This window comes from Scyliorhinus canicula, chromosome 1 (assembly GCF_902713615.1).
Source record: "Scyliorhinus canicula chromosome 1, sScyCan1.1, whole genome shotgun sequence".
Lineage (NCBI taxonomy): Eukaryota > Metazoa > Chordata > Chondrichthyes > Carcharhiniformes > Scyliorhinidae > Scyliorhinus > Scyliorhinus canicula.
In genome coordinates, this window is record NC_052146.1 from 103,439,089 (window position 1) to 103,456,114 (window position 17,026).

The following is a 17,026-nucleotide window of genomic DNA, read 5'->3' on the forward strand; positions in this document are numbered from 1 at the left end:
CTTTTTAGGACACTACGGGCAATTTAGCATGGCCAATCCACCTAACCCGCACATCTTTGGACTGTGGGAGGAAACCGGAGCACCCGGAGGAAACCCACGGAAACACACGGGGAGGACGTGCAGACTCCGCACAGACAGTGACCCAGCCGGGAATCAAACCTGGGACCCTGGAGCTGTGAAGCATTTATGCTAACCACCATGCTACCGTGCTGCCCGTAGTATTTCGTGAGGAGGGAGGCACCGTCCATTCCCGGGTTGCTGTCCTTGGGGCAGCAAGATAAGGTGTTGTCGAGGGAGGGGGTGGGGGGTGGGGAGGGGGGATGTTCGAGGTTTACAAGGTACTGATGGACTGGGAGGGAGCCCCAATGGGAGATATTTGTTAGTGGGGGAGCATTTTGGAGGTAGTGACCACAATTCTGTGACTTTCACTTTAGTAATGGAAAGGGATAGGTGTGTGCAACAGGGCAAGGTTTACAATTGGGGGAAGGGTAAATACAATGCTGTCAGACAAGAATTGAAGTGCATAAGTTGGGAACATAGGCTGTCAGGGAAGGACACAAATGAAATGTGGAACTTGTTCAAGGAACAAGTACTGCATGTCTTTGATATGTATGTCCCTGTCAGGCAGGGAAGAGATGGTCGAGTGAGGGAACCATGGTTGACAAGAGAGGTTGAAGGTTGTTAAGAGGATGAAGGAGACTTATGTAAGGCTGAGGAAACAAGGTTCAGACAGGGCGCTGGAGGGATACAAGATAGCCAGGAGGGAACTGAAGAAAGGGATTAGGAGAGCTAAGAGAGGGCATGAAAAATCTTTGGCGGATAGGATCAAGGAAAACCCCAAGGCCTTTTACACATATGTGAGAAATATGAGAATGACTAGAGCGAGGGTAGGTCCGATCAAGGACAGTAGCGGGAGATTGTGTATTGAGTCTGAAGAGATAGGGGAGGTCTTGAACAAGTATTTTTCTTCAGTATTTACAAACGAGAGGGGCCATATTGTTGGAGAGGACAGTGTGAAACAGGCTGGTAAGCGCGAGGAGATACTTGTTAGGAAGGAAGATGCGTTTTGAAAAACTTGAGGATAGACAAGTCCCCCGAGCCTGACGGGATATATCCAAGGATTCTATGGGAAGCAAGAAATGAAATTGCAGAGCCGTTGGCAATGATCTTTTCGTCCTCGCTGTAAACAGGGGTGGTACCAGAGGATTGGAGAGTGGCGAATGTCGTGCCCCTGTTCAAAAAAGGGAATAGGGATAACCCTGGGAATTACAGGCCACTTAGTCTTACTTCTGTGGTAGGCAAAGTAATGGAAAGGGTACTGAGGGATAGGATTTCTGAACATCTGGAAAGACACTGCTTGATTAGGGATAGTCAGCACGGATTTGTGAGGGGTAGGTCTTGCCTTACAAGTCTTATTGACTTCTTTGAGGAGGTGACTAAGCATGTGGATGAAGGTAAAGCAGTGGATGTAGTGTACATGGATTTTAGTAAGGCATTTGATAAGGTTCCCCATGGTAGGCTTATGCAGAAAGTAAGGAGGCATGGGATAGTGGGAAATTTGGCCAGTTGGATTACGAACTGACTAACCGATAGAAGACAGAGAGTGGTGGTGGATGGCAAATATTCAGCTTGGAGCCCAGTTATCAGTGGCGTACCGCAGGGATCAGTTCTGGGTCCTCTGCTGTTTGTGATTTTCATTAACGACTTGGATGAGGGAGTTGAAGGGTGGGTCAGTAAATTTGCAGATGATACGAAGATTGGTGGAGTTGTGGATAGTGAGGAGGGCTGTTGTCGGCTTCAAAGAGACATAGATAGGATGCAGAGCTGGGCTGAGAAGTGGCAGATGGAGTTTAACCCTGACAAGTGTGAGGTTGTCCATTTTGGAAGGACAAATATGAATGCGGAATACAGGGTTAACGGTAGGGTTCTTGGCAATGTGGAAGAGCAGAGAGATCTTGGGGTCTATGTTCATAGATCTTTGAAAGTTGCCACTCAAGTGGATAGAGCTGTGAAGAAGGCCTATGGTGTGCTAGCGTTCATTAGCAGAGGGATTGAATTTAAGAGCCGTGAGGTGATGATGCAGCTGTACAAAACCTTGGTCAGGCCACATTTGGAGTACTGTGAGCAGTTCTGGTCACCTCATTTTAGGAAGGATGTGGAAGCTTTGGAAAAGCTGCAAAGGAGATTTACCAGGATGTTGCCTGGAATGGAGAGTAGGTCTTACGAGGAAAGGTTGAGGGTGCTAGGCCTTTTCTCATTAGAACGGAGAAGGATGAGGGGCGACTTGATAGAGGTTTACAAGATGATCAGGGGAATAGATAGAGTAGACAGTCAGAGACTTTTTCCCCGGGTGGAACAAACCATTACAAGGGGATATAAATTTAAGGTAAATGGTGGAAGATATAGGGGGGATGTCAGAGGTAGGTTCTTTACCCAGAGAGTAGTGGGGGCATGGAATGCACTGCCTGTGGAAGTAGTTGAGTCGGAAACGTTAGGGACCTTCAAGCGGCTATTGGATAGGTACATGGATTAGGGTAGAATAATGGAGTGTAAATTAATTTCTTCTTAAGGGCAGCACGGTAGCATTGTGGATAGCACAATTGCTTCACAGCTCCAGGGCCCCCGGTTCGATTTCGACTTGGGTCACTGTCTGTGTGGAGTCTGCACATCCTCCCCGGGTGTACGTGGGTTTCCTCTGTGTACTCCGGTTTCCTCCCACAGTCCAAAGATGTGCAGGTTGGGTGGATTGGCCATGATAAATTGCCCTTAGTGTCCAAAATTCTATGATTAACCTAGGTCAAAAGTTCGGCACAACATCGTGGGCCGAAGGGCCTGTTCTGTGTTGTATTTCTCTATTTCTATATTAAATGGAAATGCGAGGAGGACAGGAGTGGGGGAGGGGAGGCAGGGACGTGGGAGGAAGCTCTGCGGAGAGTAAATGTGTCCTCGTATTGTGCGAGGCTCAATTTTATTCAGTTTAAAGTAGTTCACAGGGCACATATAATGGTGGCGAGGATTAGCAGGTTCTTTGAGGGAGTAGAGGACAGCTCTGGACAGTGCGCGGGGAAGCCCGTGAATCACGTCCACATGTTTTCGACATGTCCAAAGTTGAAGGGGTTCTGGCAGGCGTTCGTGTCCGAGATGTTGGGGGTGAAGGTGGCCTCAAGCCCAGAGGTAACAATATTTGAGGAAATCCAGGGGGCTAGAGAGGCCAGTGTTTTGGTTTGCCTGCTTGATAGCCCGGAGACGGATTTTGCTTGGGTGGAGGGACTCAGAGCCACAGAAAGCGGGGATGTGGGGAGTGACCTCGAGGAATTTCTGAGGTTGGAAAAGATCAAGTTAGTCTTGAGAGGATCGGTTGATGGGTTCGCCTGGAGGTGGATGCCATTGACTGACTTCTTCAAGGAGATTGAGGTGTCAGCAGAAGGGAAAAAAAGGGGGGGAATAAGGGAGGTAAAAATGGAGGAGGCAGGACAGGAGGAGGGGAAGGGCAAGGGGGGGGGGGGGGGGGGGGGGGGGACTGGTTATTTATTGTGTTGTACAATTTTGCTTCATGGTGACCAGCCTATGACATGAGGGTGACCAGCATGGGCTGGTTTAGCTCAGTGGGATAGACAGCCCACTGTTTGTAATGCAGAACAAGGCCAGCAGCGCAGGTTCAATTCCCGTACCAGCTTACCCGAACAGGTGCTGGAATGTGGCGACTAGGGGCTTTTCACAGTATCTTCATACTTGTGACAATAAAAGATTATTATTATTATCCCAGCAGTTGTCTGCACCATGCGGTGCATGTCTGCAGCAATGCAGGACTAAAGTCTTGCACCAAGGTCTCCACATAGCCGCCATCCGAACTGTGTTGACCTCATTGCGTTGCAGTGTTGGTACAATCACCTCAGACATAAGGCAGACAGACTCCTACATGCCGTCTTTCAATCTGAAGAGTGTACCAGACATCCCTTCCTGATCGTCCTGACTTTGGAGCTCCAGAAAATGAGGCACGACCAGGTCCAGAGGCAAGTCATCTGACTGGGGCTCAGCAGATTCCTGGTCTCCAGCAATCTTCCAAATGCCGGCACCCTGGGACATCCCTGCCTCTGTCTGCTGTACGTCTGAGGTGTGATGTGCTCACTAGATTGTGACTCTGAGACTATTCTAGGACTAGGTGCCCCCGACGTGTCTGTCTCAGTCGGCAGGAGAGATGAAGATGTGCGCGGGAGAGTGAGTGGTGGTGTCCCTGGAAGTGGCAGGGAGAGAGATCCCTGTGGTTTTGTGAGTTGAGAGCGATGAGAATAGTGACCTAACCTGACAGAACAGGAGATCATTCATACTCTTGTGGCACTGGATGGCTGTCCTTTTTCAACAGGATATTGGCAGTCACGACTGCTGCCACCACCTCCCATGCTGGGTTTGTGACCTTGCTGGCCGGTTTTCTGGCCTGAGCATGGGTACAGAACATCACAATGGCCTCAACAGTATTGAGGAGTTTCTCCAGGGAATCATTGGACAATTTAGGGGCGGAGTTCCTGGCAGCCATCGCTTCCCAGAAACCCACAAAGTGAGGCTGGTGTGCACTGGGGCGGCTTTTAAATGTGGCGCGCCCATGATTGCAGCACTGAGGTGATGGCAAGACGGGCGAAACAGAGGCAGCCCGCCAGCGGTACAGCGTGCAACCGGTGGCAGAAAATGTGTGGCAGATGGTGCCGCAATTGCCGCTGGCGGGCTCAACACCGCTTTTCCCGCTCACCATTGGCCTTTGCCGATTTCCAGGAAAATTCCACCCTCTGTTTCTCTCTCCGGAGACACGACATGATCTGCTGAGTATTTCCAGCAATTTCTGTTTGTAATTCAGATTCCCAGCATCCGCAGTATTTTGTTTTTATTGACCCAAATTGCTATTTTTAGCAAGATGGTAGCCAATAGGAATACCCTCCCAAGGAGAGATTTAGTACCTTCAGAAAAACTGGTCGCAGCTTTTGTCCACAAGGACGTTCATGTCCTTCAGGCCAACCCTGTGAAATAAATGAGGCAAAATAAGCTCACAGAATAGAATCCTTACTCATTTACAAATACAATGTATCCTCAGCAATTGATAGCACTCACCGATATCACAGTTCAAACAGAATCAATGTTCAAAGAAAAGAAGAGGCAAAAGGGAACAAAAGAGATCATGATAATGTGAATGGTAATTCTGTCTCACCGATCATTTTAGAAGTGGGGGCAGATAATGATGTTAGCTGTTGAAGCGGACAGAATAATTTGACATTGTGATGAGCAGTTCTGATTGAGAAAACCGGTATCTTTTGAAAAAAGGGCAGCACGGTAGCATGGTGGTTAGCATAAATGCTTCACAGCTCCAGGGTCCCAGGTTCGATTCCCGGCTGGGTCACTGTCTGTGCGGAGTCTGCACGTCCTCCCCGTGTGTGCGTGGGTTTCCTCCGGGTGCTCCGGTTTCCTCCCACAGTCCAAAGATGTGCGGGTTAGGTGGATTGGCCATGCTAAATTGCCCGTAGTGTCCTAAAATGTAAGGTTAAGGGGGGGTTGTTGGGTTACGGGTACGGGGTGGATACGTGGGTTTAAGTAGGGTGATCATTGCTCGGCACAACATCGAGGGCCGAAGGGCCTGTTCTGTGCTGTACTGTTCTATGTTCTAAAACCCTATTTTGTTTGTACTTAATTTAATCTGCTAGCGCAAATGGCACCAAATTTACACAAAATAATTAACTATGGCACATAGCATTCCAGTTTCCCAAAACATTTCCCCTTGAAAATGTCTTTGAATTTGAGTGATTAAATATATATATTTTTAAAATAAATTTAGTGTACCCAATTAATTTTTTCCAATTAAGGGGCAATTTAGTGTGGTCAATCCACCTATCCTGCACATCTTTGGGTTGTGGGGGCGAGTCCCACGCAAACACGGGGAGAATGTACAAATGCCGCAAGGACGGTGACCGAGAGCCGGGATCGAACCTGGGACCTCGGCACCGTGAGACAGCAGGGCTAACCCACTGCGCCACCATGCTGGCCCTTGAGTGATTAAATATGAGGTCTGGTTTGGAGTGCCAGGAAGACCCCAGACTTGATCCCCATAGATCCTGAGTTCGCTATTCTGAGTCATGTTGATGGTTAGGCTGCTGTTGTACATCTGACCTGGTAGGGTGGGGGCAGGGCAGGAGGAATCAGCTAGAGTTCATTGATATGGTTATTAATTTTGCACATAATTTATATATATATTTTGAATTATATTTTATTTCTTTCATATATTAATTTATTGCTATTAATTACATAATTAAATTATGAGGCATTGGTGAGACCACACACCTGGAGTACTGGAGTTTTGGGCTCCTGAGGAAACATATGGGACTGGATTCTCCGGTTCGCGATGCCGGAAGCACGATCGGGCAGAGAATCAGGCGTCTGGCAACAATCAAGGTTCACGGCTGGTGCCAATTTGGGCGCCATGATCCAGTTCCTCCCCGGTGGCGTACACCAGGTTTATGCCCACACCGGCGGATGTATGCAAAACCTGCATTTGGACACTTCTTGCTCCGCCCTTCCGCGACACTCCGCCCCTCTCAGGCGGTAGTCTCAGAGGCATGAATTACTACAAGTAGTTACGGGGACTGGGTGCCATGGCTGAGGAAGGGAAGCGGGAGGCTAAAAAAACACTGAAAAACCATCGAAAACTGTCAGGCTTGCTGGGGGCTGGCTGCTTGAGCTGGGAGCAAGAGCAGGGAGTGACTTGGTACTGAGTTCGTGAACTCAGGATGTCTCTCTCAGGATCAGGGTGGCCTGGCTTAGACTGCTATTGCTGCCTTCTGTCTTTTAAACGCACCACTTTGGTGCTACTTACAGGCTCCTGGCTGCTCACATTACTGAGTGCTGCCTGTGACCTTTGAATGCTCAGAGAGCCTCTGATGATCTCGGAGCCTACGCAGGCTGCCCCTTTGCGCGCTCATACCCCAGCTGTTCAGAGGAAATTTAGCATAGCCAATCCACCTAACCCGCACATCTTTGGGTTGTGGTGGTGAAACACACGCAGGCACAGGTAGAATGTGCAAAATCCACACTGACAGTGACCCAGAGCCAGGATCGAACACCTGGGACTTCGGTGCCGTAAGGCAGCAGTGCTTACCATTGCGTCACCGTGCTGCCCAGCAGGAATACTTCATGAGCGAACGCACAGAAATAGAGGAAATAAATGGAGAGAAACGATTCAGTAATTCTCTGTATGACAACTAAGCAAAGTCAGGAAAAGTCATTTTGTGTCTGATATGTAGTGGTAATGTGAGGGAGGAAGCAGTAGCATGGTGATCTGCAAATACCTGTGCTATAAATGATATGTATCTCTGCTATAATTCAAATCGTTGTTGAGAGTGACAATTAACATAATTTTATCTCTTAGGTTTTCATCTGTGTACTTTTCTTTCAATAACAAATACAGATGACGTAACGAGAATTGCTATGGAAGAGTAAAAAAGCCAAATAAAGTGTAAATTGCGTGTCTTAACTTCAATAAAGATTTAATCATTAACACTGGTTACATCATTGATGGGTTGAGGCTCAAATGTGTGTGTTAAATCACTCAGATTCACCACCCCAAACCTGTTCCAGCCAAGATTATGCTGCGTCATATCAAACCAGTCCACACAGCACAAAGTTTCAACATCTTAGGGCAACAGACACTTGCTGTAGGCTTTTTTAAAATTTAAAGTGCCCAATTCTTTTTTCCAATTAAGGGGCAATTTAGCATGTCAGCAGTGGGGTACAGGGCTCACTCGTGCCTGACACTGTGTCCGCCCGCCCCCCCCCCCCCCCCCCCCCCCCCCCACTCCCTCTGGGGGACTTCCGTAACCTGGCACATCGTAATTTATTGAAGGTTGTTTTGTTGTTCTGCCTCTGTAGATAGTTCAGGCAGTGTCCTATTGGGCCCAACTCCACGAACATCCTGACTCCCTCCCTCCCTCCCCACCACCCTCCTTTCCCCTCTCTCCCCACCACCCCCCTTCCTTTCCCTTCTGTTGGTACAGAGGCGAGGGTATCTGGTCTCTCCAGCGCAAAGTTTAGTGCTTGTACCATTTGTTTTGTAGAAACGCGTTGTGAACGGTTTTAATAATCAGAGTATCCACCCTCCCTCCCCATACATTGGTACGGAGGAGAGGGTACCCTGTTTCTCCAACACAAAATTAGTGTTTGTACCGTTTGGCCTTGTATATATTTTTTTACTGTTTTAATAAAAAGATATGGCCAATTCAGCTAGCCTACACAAATTTGGGTTGTGAGGGTGAGACCCGCAAAAACACGGGGAGAATGCGCAAACACCACATCACCCGGGGCTGGGATCGAACCCAGGTTCTTGGCGTCGTGAGGCAGCAGTGCTAACCACTGCACCACCGTGCTGCCTCCACTTGTTGTGGTCATTAACAAAATGTCCCAAGCCACTTTACAGAGAGATATAGGCAAAATATAGGCCAAGCTGGGAAAGAAGGTGGTAGGCAGGATGGCCAAAAGCTTGATAGAAGGCTTTTGAGGTATTTTAAGATGAAGAACGGCAAAAAAGCCAGAGGAAGGTAGCATTTACATTGGAAACGTATGTTCCGCCTTTCTGGTTTTCACAAGAAAGTGCCTGTGTTAAAGTAATGTAATTATAGGGGACGATCTAGTGGAAATGTTTCTAAGGGCGCGATCGAATGGCCGCGCTGCACCTGAAAAGCAGTGCACCGTGGCGCAACATGGACATTAGAAGCCAGGAGACCCCACTCCCAAGACCTACCCAGCTCGCAATGCCTCGCGGTATCCAACGTGATCTCGCGAGACGTTGCGATGTGAATCCCTCCACCTTTTGGCAAATCTCTAATATGCCGTTTCCCAAGGCAGCCGAGGCGCTGGGATCTATCCACTTCACCTCGGGCGAGCGCCGTTCAGTCTCCACAAATGGGGATCAAGCGGTACGCCACTTCCGGGGATATCCGAGGGGATCTGAAGCCCTCAGGTGCATGCCCTTTGGGCAGGCTGGTATCCTGGCACTGCCAGCATGCGTGCTGGCAGTGCCAATCTGGAATCCTGGTAGTGCCAGCCTGGCACTGACAATGTGCCCAGGTGGCACTGCCAGCTGGCAGGGGCACTGCCAAGTTGCGATGCTGACATTTTTGTATGGTGGCGATTGGGCCAGGGGTGCCCTTCACTGGTGTTGGGGGAGGTGAGGGGGCCCAGGGACCCCCTCATAATGTGTTGGGGCTGGAGGGGGTCAGTTGTCGAGTTGGGGGCTGCAGCAATCGGGACCCATGTTTTAATGGCGTCCCGATCTCTTACTACACTGAGGAGTTCAGGCGTGCGGAGCTCCTCGGTGCAGAAAACGGGGCTATGTGCGGGCTCCCCTGCGCGTTCCCCACTGACGCCCCCTATCTAACCCAAGTGACGTTTGATAGCTGTTGTGAGTGCTGGGAAACACGTGGCTAAATGCGATCACTATGGGACTTTGTTCCCACTTAGTTAAATCGTGCCCTACGTGTAATTTGTAGGGAGTTTTACTGGGAGTTTCCCGCCAACTTTGACGCGGAATTTCCCACCGCTATCTCACCACACTTAGGGAACAGTTCTCTTACTGCGAGAGCACAACGTGGTTGGAAAATCCCGGGAGCCCTCCAGCGGGCCACCTGGCAGCCTCTGCACCTCACGGGATTCACCCAAGTCGTTCGAGATGTTGGAGTCGAAACTCAGCAAAATGACCACGAATATAGCTCTTAAACCTATTTATGACCTACCTTCCCAGGATCCACTGGCCTCCCTCGATTCTCCAGCCTCCCCAGGGAGGCTGCAGCCGGGCGCCGATCAGTGTTGATCCACACAAAAGTGGACCAGACCAAATGGTGCTCCGAGGGACTCCGGAGCCATTGGAGACCCCTGAGTGGCCAGGGTGTGCAGGGTGGCTCCCTGGCCCTCCCCCTGGAATGTGGGCACCTTGGCACTGCCCAGCTGGCATCTTGGCACAGCCACCCTGGCACTGCCAAGGTGCCCAAATGGCACTGCCAAGTTGGCAGGAGCACTGTCTGGGTGCTAGAGTCGCAGTGTAAGGATGCCCAAGTGCCAGGATGGCACTGCCAAGGGTTAGGAGCCACCTTGGCCAAGGTGGAGGATGTGTTTTAAGGGTGGGGATGTGCAGTGTAGGTATGTATGGGCCTCCGGGAGGTTGGGGAGGTGCTGGGGGGGGGGGGGGGGGGGGGGGGGGGGGCGGTGTCCTGGAAGGGAGGGGATTCTGTTACGGGACTTGGGAGGACCATAGTGGGATGTCCTCACTTGCAGGGTGTGGAGTAGTTCCCATGTATGTGGGGGATGACATTGCCCATGGGTGGGGAGTATGGGGGACCCATGAGCTCACTTAGAGATCAGGGCACCCTTTCAAAATGGTGACCCAATCTCTGAGTTTAGCTCCTCAGTACAAAGAAAATTCTAAGGGGGCAACTCTTCCAAAAAATTTCAAAGTTCATTTGTGGCAGGTTTTTCAGGGAGTTTCACACCGACTATGCCGGCGAGTTCCATCACTATTCAATGACACTTAGTCCCATTTCTGGGCCCTGGGTTTCTCACCGGTTTAGCCCACACTGCACTTTGGGGACCTTGCACTGGCATCCAGGAAGTGCTCCTGCCAGCTAGGCAGTGCCACCTGGGCAGTGCCAAGGTGCTCATGTTCCAGGGAGAGGGCCAGGGTGCCACCCTGCACTAACCCTGACCACCCAGGGGTCTCCGATGGCCCGGGAGACCCACTGGGTGCCATTCCGCCTGGTCCATGTTTGTGAGAAACAGTGAGAAACCCTCCAGGACCATTGAATAGCGGTGGGGAACTCACTGGCAGAGCCAGCGGGAAATTCCCTGAAAAACCCGCAAAAAATGAACTTCAAAATTTTTCCAGAGAATCGCGCCCTTAATCACTTTTATGAGCCCTAGGGAGATTCTCACTCATTTAGTCCCCACTTAGTTCTGGATTCTTCCGCCCTGCCCCCCACAAGAATGGCATGGCTAAGAGACAGGCAATGGAGAACTCCATTGACCTTGGGTGGGATTCTCCAGTTGCTGGGTGAACCAGCCGACGAATCCCACCCGTAGAATTATTTTCATCACTGGGGAGCTGAACTCACAGGCCAGACCGGCTCCTCAAAGATCAGGCCGCCATTTTGAAAGGGTGCCCTGATCTCTAAGTGAACTTGTGGGTCCCCCATTTCCCCCACCCATGGGCAGTATGCCACTCCCTCCAAGTGATGACACCCCGCAATGGGGTCACTCAGTGCCCCCTTTTCAGGATCTCCCACACACCCTTTCAGGCCCCCCTTTCCAGGACCCCACCCTTCACCCCCCAAACCTTCCAGAGGCCCCTTCATATGTGCCCTGTATCCCCCACCCTTCATAACCTCCCTCCACCCTCTTTTCATGTGCCTGGTTCTCCTCAGGCCCTGACCTTTGGCAGTACTACCCTGGCACCTGGGAAACCTGACATTGCCACCTTGGCATCCTGGTGGCTTTGCGGTGCTACCCGGGCACCTTGGCAGTGCCAGTGCCTAGGTGCCAGCCAGGCAGTGCCAAGGTGCCCATGTTCCAGAGGGATGGTCAGGGGGCCATCCTGCACTATGCACAGCAACCCATGGGCCTTCGATGGCCTAGAAGACCCCCCCAGATGCCTTCCGCCTCATTCACATTTGTGTAGACGAGTACTGAATGGCCCCCAGCTGGGGACTCTTTGGGGAGGACATTAGATGCCGGGAGGCCGGTAGATCCCGGGTGAGTACGCTTAAGTATATGTCAAACCTACTTAAGCATACACGGCTTGGTCACGCCCATTGTGGGCAGTATTCTAGTTGTGCCACCCCGCGGGACTTGGTTAGGTCCCGCAAGACATAGTGGCTGCCGGGAAGCCCGCGGGAACCCTCACCCGGCATCTACTGCCTATGTCGCACCCTGGCTGGTCGATCGCACCCATAATGTAATAATGTTGAAGCGTTGAAAGTGAAACTCCTTTGTTATTTCAATGGAAAGATCATAGAATCCCTACAGTGCAGAAGGGGCCATTTGGCCATCGAGTCTGCACCGACCCTCCTGAAGAGCACCCTACCTAGGCCCACTCTCCCAACCTATCCCCTTAACCCCACCTAACCTGCACATCTTGGGAAACTAAGGGATAATTTAGCATGGCCAATCCACCTAATCTGCACATCTAGGAACTGTGGGAGGAAGCCGGAGCACCCGGAGGAAACCCAAGCAGACAAGGCCAGAATTTAACTCAGGTCCCTGGCACTGTGAGGCAGCAGTGCTAAGCACCGTGTCACTATGCCACCCAGGTCTACCTGTATAAAATTAATTGGTCAACATTTCCTCAAAAATATCAAAGGGAAGGATTTAGATGAATGTGTTCAGCGTCTATGAATAAGTGACTACAGCCTAACATATAGATTGAAGCTAGCAACCTTCTTTCTCGCGGATGTTGCCCTGTCACTAATCCACGCTTGTTTTGTGAATTTGAATATTATTAACAGGAATTTAACAAGATAAGGGAACATGAAAGATCCCATTTAAATTCTTGCTGCATGTCTTAGTTCTTAAATTTTCACCTTTTTATGAAATTGCAAATAGTAAGATGCAGAATGATTGCATCACATTAGCCTACTCTAGTGATTGCTTCATAGCAATGATAGAACTACTGCTCATTCCTGTGAACTACTGTCTTATATATTGTGTGACGATTAATATATTTTAACCAAATTGTTTCAGCATCATTTTCATCCAGTTGATGCAACTATTATAATTACAATGTTTTTTAAAAATAATTTTCATTCATAATTTTAACATCATCCCATTCCAGGTAAATTCTTAAAGATTATCACTGAGGAGGGACAATGCAATTAGGGCGGCACGGTGGCACAGTGGCTAGCACTTCTGCCTCATGGCACCGAGGCCCCAGGTTCGATCCCGGCCCCAGATCACTGTCTGTATGGAGTTTGCACGTTCTCCCCGTGTCTGCGTGGATCTCACCCCCGCAATCCAAAAATGTGCAGTGGCTGAACAGCCTACTCCTGTTTCTGGGACCTCGATGCCATGAAGCAGCAGTGCTAATCATCGTGCTGCCCCTGCTGGGCACTGATCTGCCTGTGGGAGATGAAACTACAATAAATTAAGAAACATGTTGAACATTTTAAAACTGTAAGTTTGCACAATTTTCCAAAACTTTAATATAATAGTTGGCATAGTAAGTTTTTGATCATATCAAAAAGGTGGCATATCTTACAAACCGGTCACAATAAAAAACAAGTGTGGAAAATATAATTGTACTCCAGTCTTTCTTCATTTTATTCCCAACAAAATTCAGTGCCACTGCATCATGGAAAAAGCCATTTACTATTTTTGGCATCTGACGTCAAAATTTCCCTCAACACCCCTGTGACTTGCAGCATAACCTGGCTGTCAACATAACCTACCCCAGGGTGGCATGGTGGCACAGTGGTTAGTACTGCTGCCTCACGGCGATGATGACCCGGGTTCAGTCCCAGCCCCAGGTCACTGTCCATGTGGAACATAGAACAGTACAGCACAGAACAGGCCCTTGATGTTGTGCCGAGCCATGATCACCCTACTCAAACCCACGTATCCACTCTATACCCGTAACCCAACACCCCACCCCCCAACCTTACTTTTTAGGACACTACGGGCAATTTAGCATGGCCAATCCACCTAACCCGCACATCTTTGGACTGTGGGAGGAAACCGGAGCACCCGGAGGAAACCCAGGCACACACGGGGAGGACGTGCAGACTCCGCACAGACAGTGACCCAGCCGGGAATCGAACCTGGGACCCTGGAGCTGTGAAGCATTTATGCTAACCACCATGCTACCATGCTGCCCCCAAAAGGAGTTTGCACATTCTCCCTGCTGCGTGGGTCCCACCCCCACAACCCAAAAAGATGTGCAGGCTAGGTGGATTGGTCACACTAAATTGCCCCTTAATTGGAAAAAACCTAATTGGGTACTCTAAATTTATGAAAGAATCAGTAAAATCCTTTTTATAATTTTGACAGATATGATGCTTAACAAACTCAAAACCCTGTTGTACTGCATACAGGACAGCTGTTGTTGTTATGATAAATACCCACTCCGCTTGTAGAGATTTGTTTTTATGGAATTTGCTGCACAGATGGTAGTGCCATTGTGGTCTCTATGAGGGTTGGGTGTGCAGCTTGTGCTGAATGGAATCTACTGTTACGTTTGGCTATAAAGACGGCTCTTGGGCTGTATGTGACATTGAGCCTGTTTTTCATTCCAGATTGTAATCATTATCTGGGTGATATAAGAATACCTTGCTTGTGGCGAATGAAAGCTGTGTGATTGAACTGGCATAGGAGGTTTAGTCAAGCTTGTTTTTTCAAGATTGCATAGAAATGTTTGAAGCCACTGTACATTTTGATCACTTTGCATTAGCATGGATGCATTAAGGTCTCCTGGTGTGCTTGTGCTGAAAGTGATGCTGACGTACAGTGAAATCTGTGCTGCCGGATAAATCTACAGCAGTGTATGTTTTAGTCCTTCTAATTTAAACCATTGAAGACTTGATTAAACTATAGCTAGCAGCTGGCATTAAGAGAGGAAAGGAAAATAAAAGGGTGGTGACAGAGAAGAGCAGGGAAAAATGATTTAGTTAGGGGATAAAACTGGTAAAGAAAGGTCAGTAATACTGGTTCTACAACTATTGTGTGATCAGCTGCATTGCAATCATTCATTAAGTATCTAATCACCTTCAACCCTCCACTCTTCAACCTAAAACAGCATTAATAAAAAACCTAGTATAATGGCAGACAGGAGGACATTAACACTTTTTAAAGAATTCAAATATAATTTGTTCTACTTATCATTTCATGGTGCACAACTCTTAATGTGCATTGCAGGCTAGGATGCTAGATTTCTTTTGTTGACAGTGTCAGTATTGAAGCACTTTTATTGCATTGGAAAAGGGTCGAGATTACATCATCATGCAGGTAAAACATGTAGTTGTTACTATAAGCCTTTTTCTACATTGTTTAAAATATTAATTGTAACATTTTAAAAATAAATAACATTGGCTCTGCTGAAGTCTTTTTTGTTGAATTGTTTAAACAGAACTGGGAACCTGAGACTGTAGACTGCAAATGATTATCTAGATTATCACAATGTTAGCTAGGACAGGCTCCTAATTAGTCAAGAGAAGATTTATAGCTGTGTTTACAGCCCACTTTAAAAGCTCAGTCTGTTCTGCAGATTGGTTTGTCTTCTGACTGGAGGGGCGAGTCTGTGAGGAATCCAATCAGTGAGTATGGATCTCCCTGGGTATTGGTTAGGTTTATATTAATGCTGTTTTAGGTTTAAGAGTGCATTTGAATGGAGGGTGATGAGTACTGAGTGGACTGTTGAAGGCAGCTGAATTGTGATAGTTGTGGGACTGGTCTTACCGATTGGGGTGGATTTTTTTCTTCCCTCAATCAGTCTCTGATTTCTTTTTAACCAGCGTCCTCTTTTTAAAGCTCTCAATGTTTGACAAGCAGCTCAATATTTGAATGATCAGCTACACTAATTGTGCAGTATATATACTGACTTGCAGTAAGAGAATGATTTCCATATGTTGTCTTTTTTTTTAAGCTTTGGATCAATTTTTTTTCTATAGGATTAACTGATTAAAAGTTTTCTCTTCAATTGTGAAATGACTACAAAAGTCCAGTTTCAGTGGATTTGAGTCCGGTACACAAATAATGTGTTATTTGATAGCCTTTCTCTTAAGGGGGAATTGATCTGGGAAATAGAAATCTTCATGGTGTAATGGCATAATTTGGTGTGAAGGAAGTTACGTTGTTGGGAGTGTACATGGGTACGTTGTCTGGCCCTTCCTCGGCCACTCCTGATATTGTACAAAGAGAAGAAAATGTTTTATTTGTGCCTTCCTCTTCCTTGTGTTAATACAAATTGACATGATTTTTTTTTTGGAATTGAAGGATATAAAATTACTTTCAAGAATCATCATATTGAAAAAAAATGACCTTCATTTATATACATCATGAATTATTCACCATCTCTATAGAGATAGCAGTCTGGGTTTACAAACATCTTGAATAATTTTCTTCCCAAAGAATTGAGGATATTAAAATGCCAATTAATTTCTGAACACATGAAACCTCCTTGCCAAGGGACTGCTTTTATTCTGAAAGACCAAGATGGTGCTAGCAACTCTGGGGTGGGAGAGGATTTAAGTTCTCAACACTTTCTATTGTATTGCATGTGTCTTTTAAAAATAATTCCTTCACTTGGATAACTTTGCACAGGTTTGTGCAAGAGATGGGAATCTTGCCAAAATTCCAGTTTGCAATTAAAACACATCAGGAGTTTGAAATCTGAGCAGTTGTCCTTGGAAGGGCAAGATAAAAGATTTCTGATTATAGGCACTGACATTTTGAATGAGTGTTTCTTTGAACTATTAACACTAGATTTGAGCACTTTTGAATTGCAGCACTGCGAAAGAGATTGGAGGTGCCATCTTTTGGGTGAGATGTTGAACTATGTCTGCTCTTTCAGGTGGACATAAAACAATCCCAAGTCATTTATTGAAAAGTAAACAAGTTCTCCCAGTGTTCTGATGAACATTTATACCTTAACCAACACTAAAAACAGATTATCAATCTGGCAATTTATCTTGCTGTCTGCCAAGCTTCTCTACAGTGTCCAGACTTCATTACCTCTGACACACACATTGAGGCGTCTTGGGGTTATTAAAAAGTGACATGTAATTGTAAAGTTTTTAAAAAAATTTCCTGTTCTACTGTTGCAGAGTGGCAGAATTACATGGATACCTGAAACACTGGCGACCTGAACTTTATTTGTCTGAAAGAATGGGTGACACTCGAGTAGATGACTTTGTTCTCCTGGATGGAAAGTGTGTTTTTCCCTTGAGTGAGAAGTTTTTTGATGGACTTTTTGATGAATGGGAGGTGAGTTAAACCTACTTCTGGTACTGAAGTCACT

At 47.6% G+C, this 17,026-nt stretch overlaps 1 protein-coding gene across 9 annotated transcripts in view; it reads left to right on the forward strand.

The window, feature by feature from the left end:
* si:ch211-15d5.11 (nuclear receptor coactivator 7) overlaps positions 1-17,026 on the forward strand; it is a 211,452-nt gene that overhangs the window by 172,579 nt on the left and 21,847 nt on the right. For all 9 annotated transcript variants that reach the window (XM_038796508.1, XM_038796519.1, XM_038796536.1 and 6 more), the window contains one exon: positions 16,833-16,992. In XM_038796508.1, coding sequence (XP_038652436.1) covers positions 16,833-16,992 — 160 coding nt within the window. The remainder of the gene's footprint in view (positions 1-16,832; positions 16,993-17,026) is intronic.